Source organism: Prionailurus bengalensis, chromosome B2, assembly GCF_016509475.1.
Source record: "Prionailurus bengalensis isolate Pbe53 chromosome B2, Fcat_Pben_1.1_paternal_pri, whole genome shotgun sequence".
NCBI lineage: Eukaryota > Metazoa > Chordata > Mammalia > Carnivora > Felidae > Prionailurus > Prionailurus bengalensis.
In genome coordinates, this window is record NC_057349.1 from 105,052,619 (window position 1) to 105,068,223 (window position 15,605).

At 37.8% G+C, this 15,605-nt stretch overlaps 1 protein-coding gene across 1 annotated transcript in view; it reads left to right on the forward strand.

Moving 5' to 3' along the window:
- LOC122489907 (amine sulfotransferase-like) overlaps positions 1-15,605 on the forward strand; it is a 46,846-nt gene that overhangs the window by 25,262 nt on the left and 5,979 nt on the right. Inside the window, exons 4-5 of the mRNA XM_043592180.1 lie at positions 9,966-10,174; positions 15,071-15,194. Of these exons, the coding sequence (XP_043448115.1) occupies positions 9,966-10,174; positions 15,071-15,194 (333 nt within the window). The remainder of the gene's footprint in view (positions 1-9,965; positions 10,175-15,070; positions 15,195-15,605) is intronic.

Here is a 15,605-nt window from a genome sequence, read left to right on the forward strand (position 1 = left end):
GGTGTTGGTTGTGATCTTTATCATTCCTGATTTTATTTATTTGATTCCTTTTTCTTTTCTTTCTGATAAGTCTGGCTGGGCTTATCTGGGTTTATCAATTTTATTAACTTTCAAAGAATGAGGTGTTATTATCAGTTCTACTGTTTTTTTATTGTTTGTTTGTTTCTATATAATTTATTTCTGCTCTAATCTTTATTATTTATTTTCTTCTGCTTGCTTTAGGCTTTATTTGTTGTTCTTTTTCTAGATTCTTTAGGCATAAACTTAGGCTGCATATGTGAGATTTTTCTTGCTTCTTGAAGTAGACCTGTGCATATACTTACATCATATGTCTGCTTGTGCTGCATCCCAAAGTTTTGGGGCCATAATGCTTTCAGTTTCATTTGTTTCTATGTATTTGTAGAATTCCTTTTTTGCGGTGTCTTTGTGGCTCAGTCAGTTAATCGTCCAACTCTTGATTTTAGCTTAAGTCATTTTCTCATGGTTTATGAGATCGAGCCCTGCGTTAGGCTGTGTGCTGACAGTGCAGAGCCTGCTTGGGATTTTGTCTTTCCCTCTCTCTCTGCTCTTCCTCCACTTGGTCACACAATACACATGCATGAGCCCTCTGTCTCTCAAAATAAATGAATAAACTTACTCGAATTTTGGTCCTTAATTTCCTGGTTGACCCATTGATTCTTTCGTAAGATGTTCTTTGACCTCCATGTATTTGTGGTCTTTCAAAATTTTTTCTTATGGTTGACTTCAAGTTTCATAGCATTGTGGTCTGAAAATATGAATGGTATGATCTCAATCCTTTTGTACTTGTTGAGGTCTGATTTGTGACCTAGTATGTCATCTATATTGGAGAATGTCCAATGTGTGCTCAAAAAGAATGTGAATTCTGCTGCTTTTTGATAAAATGTTCTGAATGCATCTGTTTAAGTCCATCTGTTCCAGTGTGTCACTGAAAGTTATTGTTTCCTTGTTGATTTTCTGCTTGGATGATCTGTCCATTGATCTAAGTGGGGTATTAAAGTCCTCTAGTATTATTGTATTATAATCAATGTGTTATTTATGTCTGTTATTAATTGTTTTATATATTTTGGAGTTTCCAACTTGGGGGCATAAATATTTATAATTGTTAGATCTTTTGTTGGATAGACCCTTTTGTTATGGTATAGAGCCCTTCTTCATCTCTTCTTACAGTCTTTGTTTTTCTGATATAAGTATTGCTACTCTGGCTTTCTTGTAACTTCTGTTTGCATAATGGATGGTTTTCAATCTGCAGGTTTCTTTAGGTCTAAAATGAGTCTCTTATAGGCAGCATAAAGATGGGTTTGTTTTTGCTGTTGTTTTTAATTCAGTGTGACACCCTATTTCTTTTTATTGGAGCGTTTAGTCAATTTACATTCAGAGTGATTATTGATAGATATAAATTTAGTGCCATTTTACTACATGCTACACTGTTGTATCTGAAAATTTTCTCTGGTCCTTACTAGTATTTGTTGCCTTTGTCTTTCTTTCCCACTCAAAGAATCCCCCATTAATATATCTTGCAGCTCTGGTTTAGTGGTCAGAAACTCGTTTACTTTCTGTTTGAGAAATTCTTTATCTCTCCTTTTGTTCTGAATACTGGATAGAGTATTCGTGGATGCATATTTTTTCCATTCAACACATTGAATATATCATGCCATTCCCTTCTGGGGTGCCAAGTTTTTATGGAGAGCTGTGCTACTAATTTTCTTTGTCTTCTCTTGTAAGATAAGGAATTCTTTTGTCTTGCTGCTTTTAGGATTTTTTCTTTATCTTTATATTTTCCAAGTTTGACTATGATATGTGTTTTTAATTTTTTTAAATATTTATTTCCTTTGAGAGAGAAAGATAGTGATAGAGAGAGAGAGCGAGCACAAGCTCTGGGGAGGGGCAGAGAGAGAGAGGGAGAGAGAAACCCAAGCAGGCTCTGGGCTGTCAGTGCAGAGTCCCATGCGGGTTTGATCTCACAAACTGTGAGGTCATCACTTGAACTGAAATAAAGGAGTTGGATGCTTAACCAACTGAGCCACCCAGGCACCCCAACTATGATATGTCTTGGTGTTGGCATGCTTTTGCTGATTTTTAAGGAAGTTTTCTGTGCTTCCTAGATTTGGATATCTCTTTCCTTCCCCAGGTTAAGGAAGTTTTCAGCTATAATTTCCTCAAATAAACCTTTTGTTCCCCTTTCCTTCTCTTCTTCCTCTGAGGCTGCTATGATATGAATATTATTATAATTTATGGAGTTACTGAATTCCCTAAGTCTACATTCATGATCTAATATTTTTCTTTCCCTCTTCTTTTCAGCTTCAGTATTTTCCATAATTTTATGTTCTCTATCACTTATTCATTCCTCTGCTTCTTCCATGCTTATAGTCATTACAATCCGTTCGTTTCAAATCTTGGTTATGCATTTTTCATTTTTGCTTGACAAGTTTTTAGGTCTTTAATCTCTGTGGTGAGGAATTCCCTGCTGTCTTCCATGTTTTTCTCATGCCCAGCTGGTATCATTGTAATTATTGCTTTAAATTCTGGAACATGAATATTATATCTGTCTCAATGAGATCAGTGGCCATTAACTTTTCTTGTTCTATCTTTTAGGATGAATTCTCCTGTCTTGGCATTTTAAAATTTATTTTATCAACGTTGATTTATTTTTTTGGGGGGGTGGGGAGAGAGAGAATGAGAGAGAGAGAAAGAAAGAAAGAAAGAAAGAAAGAAAGAAAGAAAGAAAGAAAGAAAGAAAGAAAAAGAAAGAAGGAAAGAAAGAGGGAGTGGATAAAGAGAAGCTGAACATAGGTATTTGAACTTTTGAATCTCTGCAGAGATTTTTGCATCATACTGTTGAATCTCTGCAGAAATATGGCATGATTGGTACCTGTCCCAAAGCTGTGATACCACCTGAAGACATAGTGTCTGTCAACTGGGAAAGGTGGAAGTATGTAAGCAACCTTTTTAGAGCTTCCTAACAGTGGATTTTCATTGAGTTTGAGCTCCAGCTGTGGTAATACGTAGGCACATGTGGTCGTGGTCCTTTCTGGGCAACACTGGAGGACTACAACCACCAATATGAAGGTAGTGGGAAGACCAGATGAGGTGCATACCACCTGCCCCTGCCAGCAAAGCATGTGTGCCAAAAAGTGATCTTGCTCACTATGTGCTGCTGATTAGCATGGATTATTATTTTTTTTAATATAATTTATTGTCAAATTGGCTTCCATACAACACCCAGTGTTGTTGGCTCATCCCAGCAAGTGCCCTCCTAAATGCCCATCACCCACTTTCCCCTATCCCCCATCCCCCATCAACCCTCATTTTTTTCTCTGTATTTAAGAGTCTCTTATGGCTTGCTTCCCTCCCTCTCTGTTTGTAACTTTTTTCCCCATTCCCCTCTCCCATGGTCTTCTGTTAAGTTTCTCAAGATCGACATATGAATGAAAACATATGATATCTGTCTTTCTCTGACTGACTTATTTCGCTTAGCCTAGTACCCTCCAGTTCCATCCACGTTGCTGCAAATGGCCAGATTTCATTCTTTCTCATTGCCAAGTAGTATCATGTTGTATATACATAAACCACATCTTCATTATCCATTCATCAGTTGATGGGCATTTAGGCTCTTTCCATAATTTGGCTATTGGTGAAAGTGCTTCTATAAACATTGGGGTACATGTGCCCCTATGCATCAGCACTCCTGTATCCCTTCGGTACATTCCTAGTAGTGCTATTTCTGGGTCATAACGGTAGTTGATTTTTACTTTTTTGAGGAACCTCCACACTGTTTTCCAGAGTGGCTGCACCAGTTTGCATTCCTATCAGCAGTACAAGAAGTTTCCCGTTTCTCCACATCCTCGCCAGCATCTATAGTCTTCAATTTGATCATTTTAGCCGGTGTGAGGTGATATCAGTGTGGCTTTGATTTGTATTTCCCTATGATGAGTGATGTTGAGCTTTGTTTCATGTCTGTTGGCCACTTCTTTGGAAAATTGTCTATTCATGTTTTCTGCCCATTTCTTCACTGGAGTATTTGTTTTTTTGAATGATGATTTTGTTCAATTCTTTATAGATTTTGGATACTAACACTTTATCCTATATGTCATTTCCAAATATCTTTTCCCATTCTGTCAGTTGCCTTTTAGTTTTGTTGATTGTTTCCTTTGTAGTGCAGAAGATTTTTATCTTGATGAGGTCCCAATAGTTCATTTTTGCTTTTAACTCCCTTGCCTTTGGAGATGTGTCCAGTAAAAAATTGCTGTGGCTGAGGTCAAGGAGGTTGTTGCCTGCTTTCTCCTCTAGGGTTTTGATGGTTTCCTAGATCACATTTAGGTATTTCATCCATTCTGAGTTTATTTTTGTGTATGGTGTAAGAAAGTGGTCTAGTTTCATTTTTCTGCATGTTGCTGTCCAGTTCTCCCAGCACCATTTGTTAAAGAGTCTTTTTTCCATTGGATGCTGTTTCCTGCTTTGTCAAAGATGAGTTGTCCATACATTTGTGGGTTCAATTCTGGAGTCTCTATTCTACTCCATTGGTCTATGTGTCTGTTTTTGTGCCTATACCATACTGTCTTGATGATTGCAGCTTAGTAGTAGAGGCTAAGTCTAGAATTGTGATGCCTCCCACTTTGGTTTTCTTCTTCAATATTACTTTGGTTATTCGGGTTCTTTTGTGGTTCTATACAAATTTTAGGATTGTTTGTTCTAGCTTTGAGAAGAATGCTGGTACAATTTTTATTGGGATTGCATTGAATGTGAAGATTGTTTTGGGTCGTATTGACATTTTAACAATATTTATTCTTTCAATCCATGAGCATAGAATGTTTTTCCATTTCTTTGTGTCTTCTTCAACTTCCTTCATAAGCTTTCTATAGTTTTTAGCATATAAATTTTTTCATCTTTGGTTAGATTTATTCCTAGGTATTTTATGGCTTGTGGTGCAATGTAAATGAGATCAGTTTCTGTATTTCTCTTTCTGCTGCTTCATTATTGGTGTATAAAAATGCAACTGATTTCTGTACAATGATTTTATACCCTCCGACTTTGCTGAATTCATGTATCAGTTCTACCAGATGGAGAACTTGTGGAGTCTGTCAGGTTTTCCCTATACAGTATCACGTTGTCTGCAAAAAGTGAATGTTTGACTTCTTCTTTGCCAATTTTGATGCCTTTTATTTCTCTTTGTTGTCTGATTGCTGATGCTAGAACTTCCAACACTATGTTAAACAGCAGTGGTGAGAATGGACATGCCTGTCATGTTTCTGATCTCAGGCAGAAAGCTCTCAGTTTTTCCCCATTGAGGATGATATTAGCTGTGGGCTTTTTATAAATGGCTTTTATGATGTTTAAGTATGTTTCTTTTATCCTGAATTTCTTGAGGTTTTTATTAAGAAAGGATGCTATATTTTGTCAAATGCTTTTTCTGCATCAATTGAGAGGATCATATGGTTCTTATCTTTTATTAATGTGATGTATCACATTGATTGATTTGTGACTACTGAACCAGCCCTGCAGCCCAGGAATGAATCCCACTCAATCACAGTGAATAATTCTTTTAATATGCTGTTGAATTCAATTTGCTAGTATCTTGTTGAGAATTTTTGCATCCATGTTGATCAGGGATATTGGTCTGTGATCCTCCTTTTTTGTTGGGTCTCTGTCTGGTTTGGGAATCAAAGTAATGCTGGCTTCATAGCATGAATCTAGAAGTTTTCCTTTCATTTCTATTTTTTGAAACAGCTTGAAAAGGATAGGTATTAACTCTGATTTAAATGTCTGGTAGAATTCTCCAGGGAAGCCACCTGGTCCCGGACTTTTATTTTTTGGGAGATTTTTAATAACTGATTCAATTTCTTCACTAATTATGGTTCTGTTTAAATTTTCTATTTCTTCCTGTTTGAGTTTTGGAAGTGTGTGGGTGTTAGGAATTTGTCCATTTCTTCCAGGTTGTCCAGTTTGTTGGCATATAATTTTTCATAGTATTCTCTGATAATTGCTTGTATTCCTGAGGGATTGGTTATAATAAATCCATTTTCATTCATGGTTTTATCTATTTGGGTCCTCTCTCTTTTCTTTTTAAGAACCCTGGCTAGAGATTTATCAATTTTGTTTATGTTTTCAAATAACCAACCCTTAGTTTTATTGATCTGTTCTACTTTTTTTCTGAATTCTATATTGTTTATTTCTGCTTTGATCTTTATTATTTGACTTTGTATGCTGGGTTTGGGATGTCTTTGTTCTTCTGCTTCTAGTTCCTTTAGGTGTGCTGTTAGATTTTGTATTTGGGGTCTTTCTTGTTTCTTGAGATAGGCCTGGGCTGCAATGTATTTTCCTCTTAGAACTGCCTTTGCTGCATCCCAAAGGGTTTCGATTGTTGTGTTTTCATTTTCATTTGTTTCCATATATTTTTAAATTTCTTCTCTAATTGCCTGGTTGACCCATTCGTTCTTTAGTAAGATGTTCTTTAACCTCCATGCTTGTGGAGGTGTTCCAGACTTTTTCCTGTCGTTGATTTCAAATTTCATAGCACTGTGATCTGAAAGTGTGCATGGTATGATCTCAATTCTTTTATATTTATTGAGGGCTGTTTTGTGACCCAGTATGTGATGTATCTTGGAGACTGTTCTATGTGCACTCAAGAAGAATGTGTATTTTGATGCTTTGGGCTGAAAAGCTCTGTATATATCTGTCAAGTCCATCTGGCCCAGTGTATCATTCAGGGCCATTGCTTCTTTACTGATTTCCTGCCTAGATGATCTGTCTATTCATGTAAGTGGAGTATTAAAGTCCCCTGCAATTACCACATTCTTACCAATAATATTGAGTATGCTTCTGAGTAATTGGTTTATATATTTGGGTGTTTTTGAATTTGGTGCATAGACAGTTATGATTATTAGCTCTTCCTCATGGATAGGCCTTGTAGTTATTATATAATGCCCTTCTTCATCTCTTGGTACAGACTTTAATTTAAAGTCTAGTTTGTCTGATATAAGTATGGTTATTCCAGCTTTCTTTTGACTTCCAATAGCATGATAGATGGTTCTCCATCCCCTCACTTTCAATCTGGTGTCCTCAGGTCTAAAATGGGTCTCTTGTAGACAGCAAATAGATGGGTCTTGTTTTTTTTTTAAATCCATTCTGATACCCTATGTCTTTTGATTGGAGCATTTATTCCATTTACATTCAGTGTTATTATTGAAAAATACGGATTTAAAGTCATTGTGTTATCTGTAGGTTTCATGCTTGTAGTGATATCTCTGGTCCTTTGTGGTCTTTGCAACATTTCACTCACAGAGGACCCATAGGGTCTCTTGTAGGGTTGGTTTAGTGGTGATGAATTCCTTCAGTTTTTGTTTGTTTGGGAAAACCTTTTTCTCTCCTTCTACTCTGAATGATAGGCTTGGTGGATAAAGGATTCTTGGCTGCTTATTTTTCCTGTTTATCACATTGAAGATTTCCTGCCATTCCTTTCTGGCCTGCCAAGTTTCAGTAGATAGGTCTGCTACTACCCTTATGTGTCTATCTTTGTATGTTAAAGCCCCATTCATCCCTCGTTGCCTTCAGAATTCTCTTTTTATCCTTGTGTTTTGCCAGTTTCACTAAATGTCATGCAGAAGGTCAACCCAAGCTACGTCTAAAGGGAGTTCTCTGTGCCTCTTGACTTCAATGTCTGTTTCCTTCCCCAGATTGGGAAAGTTCTCAGCTATGATATGTTCAAATACACCTTCAGCCCCTTTCTCTGTCTCTTTTTCTTCTGGAATTCCAATGATACAGGTATTGTTACGTTTGACTGAATCACTTACTTCTGTAATTCTCCTCTTGTGATCCTGGATTTTTTAAATCTCTCTTCTCAGCTGCCTCTTTTTCCATAATTTTATCTTCTAATTCACCAATTCCCCCCTTTGCCTCTTCAACCCGTGCTGTGGCCACCTCTGTTTTATTTTGTACCTCATTTATAGCATTTTTAAAAATTTATCATGACTATTTTTTATTCTTGATCTCTGCAGCAATATATTCTCTGCTGTCTTCTGTGCTTTTTTCAAGCCCAGTGATTAATCTTATGACTATTATTCTAAATTCTTGTTCAGTTATATTGTTTATATCTGTTTTGGTCAATTTTTTAGCTGTCACTTTTCCCTGGAAATTCTTTTGAGGAGAGTTCTTCCGTTTCATCATTTTGGCTAATTATCTGTCCCTTATGAGTTTGAAAATCTTGTTATGTGCTCAGCACCTGTGAGCACTGTTATATTAAAGGGGGGTCATACACTGTCTAGGACTTGGCCCTTCAGGAGGTGTTTTTTGGAGAGTGTTACTTGCACTCTGTTATTGTTTTTTTTTTTTTTTAATTTTTTTTTTCAACATTTATTTATTTTTGGGACAGAGAGAGACAGAGCATGAACGGGGGAGGGGCAGAGAGAGAGGGAGACACAGAATCGGAAACAGGCTCCAGGCTCTGAGCCATCAGCCCAGAGCCCGACACGGGGCTCGAACTCACGGACCGCGAGATCGTGACCTGGCTGAAGTTGGACGCTTAACCGACTGCGCCACCCAGGCGCCCCTGCACTCTGTTATTGTGACTTTGGTTATTTCGTTTCCCTCCTCACAGTGATGTTTCGACCCTCCACCAGATGTGCTTTGATTTTTTCCTTGAAGTAGCCCTGGAAAGGAAAGCAAACAAACAAACAGAAAACAAAAACACACAAAGACACAAACACATCAAACAAACAAACAAATAAACAAAAACAATCCAAAAGCAAGAAAACAGAAACACCAGCTACAAGTAAAGATCAGGGTATAGGTGGTGCTGATGGAAGAGCACATACAAGGAGAAAAATGACTGGGATGGGGAAAAAGAAAAAAATAAACATTGACCAGGAAGAGAAACTAAAGGGCTTAATCCAGAGAGAGAGAGAGAAAGGAAAATATAGAAGCAGTGAGGAAAAAGAAATGAAGATAAAGTTACCCAGACAGAAATTATGCAGGTGATTATTCCAGAGAAAGGGAAAGAAAAGTAAGAGGGAGGTGTAGAACACGTATCAAGAGAATGGATTAAATGTCTGCTTGAACAAACCAACAACCAGAGTAACCAGCCTAGCGGAGGGAAGAGATAAGAAGGAGAAAAGGAAGGAAGAATATATCTATATAACAAGAATTGCCCTAGAATTAATCCAGGCAATGAGCAACACTGGTCTGGAGGAGGGGGCCATCGGGTTCCTCAGTGTCTATCCCCGCTCCAGTAGAATGCAGTGACCTATTGTGCAAGGCTGTGGTTTGGTATAGGCAGGTCCTGCCTCTACTGTGGTTCCAGAAGAGCTATCCCAGAGGCCCCACCTTGGGATGACACCCACTTATTCTGTGACAAACGTTCACTCTAATAGGAATTAAGAGAAACAATCATCATAAGAATTTTTTACATCCCACTTACAGTGAAAGGTCCAATCTAGGCATCATCTTTTCCTTTCTGTCTCCATGTGGGTCACAAGGCCTCCTTTAGGGATTTATAACGAACACTATTTACTTAAGTGGACATCATGGACACAGTAGGAAACATGGTGATGGCGAAAAACATGGGAGGTGACTCCTTCAGTAAAATTCCTATTTCTTTGCTTCTATTACCTGATGTCCTAGGAGTGGGGTTGTGGAAGGAAATCTAGAGGCAGGCATAGAAGATAGTCTAAAAGTCCCATACATGAAGCAGAAGAAAGCACAGAAGAGTCAAAAAATAAATTTCTGGGACAAATGCCCACAGAGTTTCAAATGGAGCATCTTCTTTAAAGGAAAAATAAAAGCAATATTTGTTTTCTTTCATCTATTCTGCATTTTTTTATATGAAAATTCTGTTCAGATGAAATTATCAGTATACTTATTATAATACCAAGCTCTGATAAAAACCTGATGGCACATCTATGCATTTTAGAGAAATTTGTGCATCATTGAAAATGAAATTATTTCTTTTACAGGAACCAGCTGGTTTCAGCAGTTATTAAGCTTGATTTATTTTGAAGAACATCGCAAAGGCATTGGGAATCTGGAAACAGTTGATCGAGTCCCCTTCTTTGAGTACAACTTTCGAAAAATGGATTTTGTTGAAAGACCATCTCCTCGTCTCTTTGCTACCCACCTCCCATACTACTTGGTTCCAAGGGGGCTGAAGAACAAAAAAGCAAAGGTAGGAAATAGACCATGGCTGCTGAAAAATAACTGCTCTTTTTTTATTGTTTCATTTCATTTCATTACATTGATACTGCACTCATCTAGCTGTTAGCAAATGTGGCATTTCACATACTTAAAGTTTCAATAGCCATTTGTGTTCTTATCTTACAGTATGAGATTTTTATCTTGCACCCTTTGTTTTCTGATTATATAAGTAATACATCCATTAAAAGATAAAAGAGTATATTTGTGTGTATTTAATGTAATGTACAGAATGTATTATAATATCATGTACATTATATATTATATATCCTTTAATTTTTTAATTAGCTGTATTACCAAGTATATATAAACTGCTAACAATTCCTTTTTCTTTTCTCTGTGTGCCCTCCTTGCTTCCTTTAGACACTTCCAAACTATTTTGCCCACTTTCTCTTCAAATGTACCTAGTTCATTGGAAGTCGTAGGAAAGTTCAGAGCAAATTATTTGTCTCTACTGAGTGATCAGTCACGTCCATCTATTGATAATTTCAGCTCTTGGCTCATTTTCTTCCTTTCTACCTCTTCTCCTGTCACTCATGGGATTATTTCAAAGTTGATTTGCATTGTCTCTGGCTGGCCAGACAGGAGTGAAGCCAAATTGCACCCAAAGGGTCAACATGAAGGAGGCACTCCTTGTCAGGGCCACACAAGTGCAGGATTTCCTCCTCCAGGTTGGCCCATCAGGCTCTGCACTGGCCTCCCATACCCCTAGCCCTGCCAGGTCTCTCAGGGTTGACTTCAACTCCAGCTACCTTTTCTTCCACCAACTTCAGTAACTCTCTAAGACAACATATGTGTTATAAGCTGCCTTTTTTAAATGACACTATTTGCTGTCTGATGGAATACATACTTACCTGTGTATTTATTGTCTGTGTTTCTGGCCAAAATGGGAATTCTTGAGAGAGATGGAGTTTGCAATGCATATGTACACTGAATAAATTATAAAAACGATCATCAGTAATTGCCCTAACATGAATCTTGACTTTAAGCACCTTGTTATCTGAGTGCTGTCTCCTTTTCCTCCTACTCCCTTCAGGTGTCCCTTGCAGGGGTGTGTCAGCACTTTCAGGTCTCCAGTTCCCCTCTCCCTCCACTTCTTCCCTCTCACTCAACATTTGTCCATACAAGATATGTCCATACATATCTTTAATTTCTCCTAACCCACCAATGACTCTATATTTCACATTCAAATCCCATTTGTCAAAATCTCTTCCTCCATTCAACTCTGTTATGATCAGCTGCCAACACCTAACTCTGATGAAACAAAGTTGTTGTATATTAGGACCTATGTTCATGAAACTCCTAGTGTGATATGAAAAAACCAAAACACTTAAAAAGTGGGTCTTGTCTTTACATTTGTGGTCACAATTCTCACATTTTACTTTTTAAAAACTATTTTGCTTCCACCCTTCCCAAAATGACTCTTTGATGCTTTTTTCTGCTCTCAAAGCTCGACAGCATTCTGCTCACCTATCCCGGAAAAGGCTATCCAATAAACCATTCCCAGTAGATGCCCTCCATATCCAAAGCCTCCGCTCACTGCCTTCCCTCCTTAAGAAGAAAAGGTGGGGTGTGTAGACACTTTCTATTCTTATTACATATCTGCCTCTCCACTCATGGTTTGAGTCCCTTCTTGGATCAGCTTTCTCTATCCCACTGTTTCACCAATGGGAGACATTTTCGTTGCCAGAATATTGGCAATATTTGTAGGCATTTGTGGTTAGAGTGGTGATGGTGTTATTGTTAGTGGTTGAGGCCCAGGATGCTGATGTATGCCTTATGATGCTCAAGGTAGCCCCAACAACAAAGAGTTTTCTGAGAGTAATGTCCATGGTGCCACTGTTGAGAGACTTGCTCTATTCTCAAAGATTTTGCTTGAACAATGTAACATTCATTTTTTCATTCATCACCGATTTCCTTTTGTTTAACTGGATCATTCTGTTTGACCCCAAATCAAGTTTTCATGTAGCACATTTTAACAATAAAACAAAACTTGTCTTTCTCCATTTCACTTTCAGCTACTTTCCTTCATTTACTGTTTGAGGTCAACTTAAAAGTATTTAGCCTCACTCTCCACTCTTTCATTGAATCCTGAATGTCAATGTCACTTTTTTTTTAACGTTTATTTTTGAGAGACAAAGAGACAGAGCACAAGCAGGGAGAGACAGAGAGAGGGAGACACAAAATTCAAAACAGGCTCCAGGCTCTGAGCTATCAACACAGTTCCCAATGTGGGGCTCCAACTCATGAACCGTGAGATCACGACTGGATGCTTAACTGACTGAGCCACCCAAGCACCCCTCAATGTCACTTATTTTTTATAATTTTCAAAAAGCAGGGATTATTTCTTGATCATTTTACTTGGCCTATTGCTGACATCTGACATAATTGATCACTTTCTACTTCTTTAAACATTTTCTTTTCCTGCTGTTCCAGATAGGACATTCCTGGTATCAGCCTGTCTCAGTAGACACTTAGAGCATACTCTATCCAGCAACCAATTCCTCTCCTCATATTTGATGTCAGCGGAACTCGCATTTTGTTTGGGTTTGTATCCTCTGTGTGCTTTTGGCCTGATATTTTAATCCCCAGCTGGGGAGAGGGTACAATTTAGTTGGTCCAAAGCCTGGTTTTGGTACCAGGAATCTTGCAGTGATTTATTCAGATACAGGTAAGTGACAAGCTTATGAGCAATGACACAGGTAAAGAAGTTTCTTCTTCTTTCAGAAGTTTCATGTCTTCTCGGAGAAGGTTTCTTCACTCTTTAAAGAGACCATGGGGATGAAAAGTAGTAGCCATCTGGGACATGGAGGAGATTCAACAAGTCAGAGTAGAAAAGTGGGAGACTCTAAGTCCATGATAGCATCAAGATGATGAGTTAACCCAACCTGCTGTACTCACATCTTGGCCTTGGTGTTCTGTGAGAAAAGTTGATAACTTTACTATTTAGGAAATGTTATTTGAGTTTTTTTTAAACATATACAATAACGTTCTGAGATACTGTTCCTTCCTTCTTCCTTTCTTCCTCTAACCTTTGAGAAGTGAGGATTCCCGTGTATTCTCCCTCTGTAATTAATATCCCAGTTATAGTATCTAATCACATAACTTTAAATACAATGTATGTACAGTTGATTTCTCCCTTTAATTCTAGACTAATGTAAACTATTTACTATTTCCTATATTATATCCATAGAGATTTCAAATATCTCTATGGACTTTATTATCCAAATATGGAACTCAAATATCCAAATGGAATTTTGATTTTATCTTCAAAACACTCCTCTATTAATAACTTGTATCATTATCTACTTAACAGGGGTATGATCAAGATACGTGGCATAAGTTACTCAGCTTGTGTAGATGTCACTTTTACATAAGTATATGGATTAATGAGAAGAAGCCATTACCCAATCCAAAGCCAGAGACATGAAGAATCATAGCAAGGGAGTGAAAAGAACTTCTTCCTTCACATTTAGGAGGATTTCTTATTTCTTTATGGAAATATCAACTGCTGTTGATATTTATTGGATGTTATCCACCACTTTGTTAACATCAAGTAAATCCCCTGAGTGAAAGACTCTATTTCCAGTGCAGTGGGATCACTCAGGGCTGACATCTATTAGCTCATCTCCTAGCTTAAGCAGGCAATGTGCAGGGAGGTGGAAAATAAATAAAAGCTTTCCTATAATGAACCTGGAAGCTTCCTCTATTAGGAACTAACAAACTATACACATGCCATTTCACAATGAAGATACAAGCCTTAGGTTTTATACAGAGCCCCTGAATATCCTGTACACATGCTGAATAAGCCATTTAATTGTGGGTTGGACAGAGATTGATTATATTCTCTATTCTAACATCATTGGATTGCTTATTGTTTTATGAAATTATATCTTCTGATTGGTTATAGTAAACAATTTTAAAAATGAATCCCATATTCTTTTGATGCAGAAAATACTGAACTGGTGACTTCTATCTTCCCAGTATTTGTGCTTTACACTGTGAAGGGATATAAATAAGAACCATGTAAACCATACACTGGGGCATCAGAAAAAACACACTCTAGGTGCACCAGGGTGGTTCAGTCAGCTGAGCATCTGACTCTTGATTTTGGCTCAGATTATGATCCCAGGGTCCTGGCATAGAGCCTCACCTTGGACTCTGCACTGAGTGTGGAGGCTTCTTAAGATTCTCTCTCTCTTGGGGTTCCTGGGTGGTTCTGTTGGTTATGTGTCTGACTTTGGCTCAGGTCATGATCTTGTGGTTTGTGGGTTGGGACCCTGAGTCGGGCTCTGTGTTGACAGCTCAGAGTCTGGAGCCTGTTTTGGATTCTGTGTCTCCCTCTCTCTCTTTGCCTCCCCCCTGCTCATGCTCTGTCTCTCTCAAAAATAAATAAACATTAAAAAATTAAAAATAACAATTCTTTTTATTTTCCCCTCTCTCCTGCTTGTTGTCTCTCTCTCCCAAAACCAAATTAAAAACAAGAAAAACACACTAAATTTTCTAAGATGATTGAAAACATTTTAGCAGGTTTTTCCTATTGCCATGATTTATAGCTAAAAGGCATTTTCACATATATTTATTGATGTAGGAACAAGAGAATATTGTCGCTCTCTGGGGGAGTTAAGAAGAGGTACCATGTGAGGTGTGTCTTGAGGAGTAATTGATAGTCACTAGGCCAATTGTGAAGAGAGAGGCATTGCAGGGAATGAGTAAGGCAAAATACAAGAGAGAGCTGAATATATGCATGATATGATACGGTTAGGAGACTGAAGTTCAACTAACAGGCTTCATCCAATTGTAAGGTATTAGGGTAAAAATATAACAGAATGAAAGCTTCAGAAATATTGAATGCTTCCTTTCTTTGCAGATTATTTACATATACAGAAACCCTAAGGACGTTATGTGCTCATATTTCCACTTTTCAAAGAATGTGACATTACAAGTTACAAGTTCCTTTGAGGAATTTATGGAACAATTTCTAGAAGGAAAAGGTAACTAAAGTTTTACAAACTAAGTAATAAGTTTGGTGTCTTGTGGTGTTTTTAGACTTAGTGAATGGTAGAGGGAAAGAGGATGCTGAAAAAGAGTTGCATGGGTCAGTAATCAACATATGAAGCTCGTTGGTAGGGTCACTTGGGTAACCAAGTTCAGCCACTGTTGCAAACACCGATCATTCTCTCTCCCTCTCAGGAGAGTGTCAAGATTTCAGTCATACCACCAGAAAATATGTGCATCTAATATGAAAAGAATATTTCACTAGCACACAGATTTCTGTTCTAGCTAAGGGAGAAGCATCTCAGTTTAGATACCGGTTGGGAACTTTGCACTGCATATTGCAGGGGGCACCTCCCAGGAGCTTCTATTTGACAAAGTTCCGTTCTACATTCTTTTCTTTAAAAAGT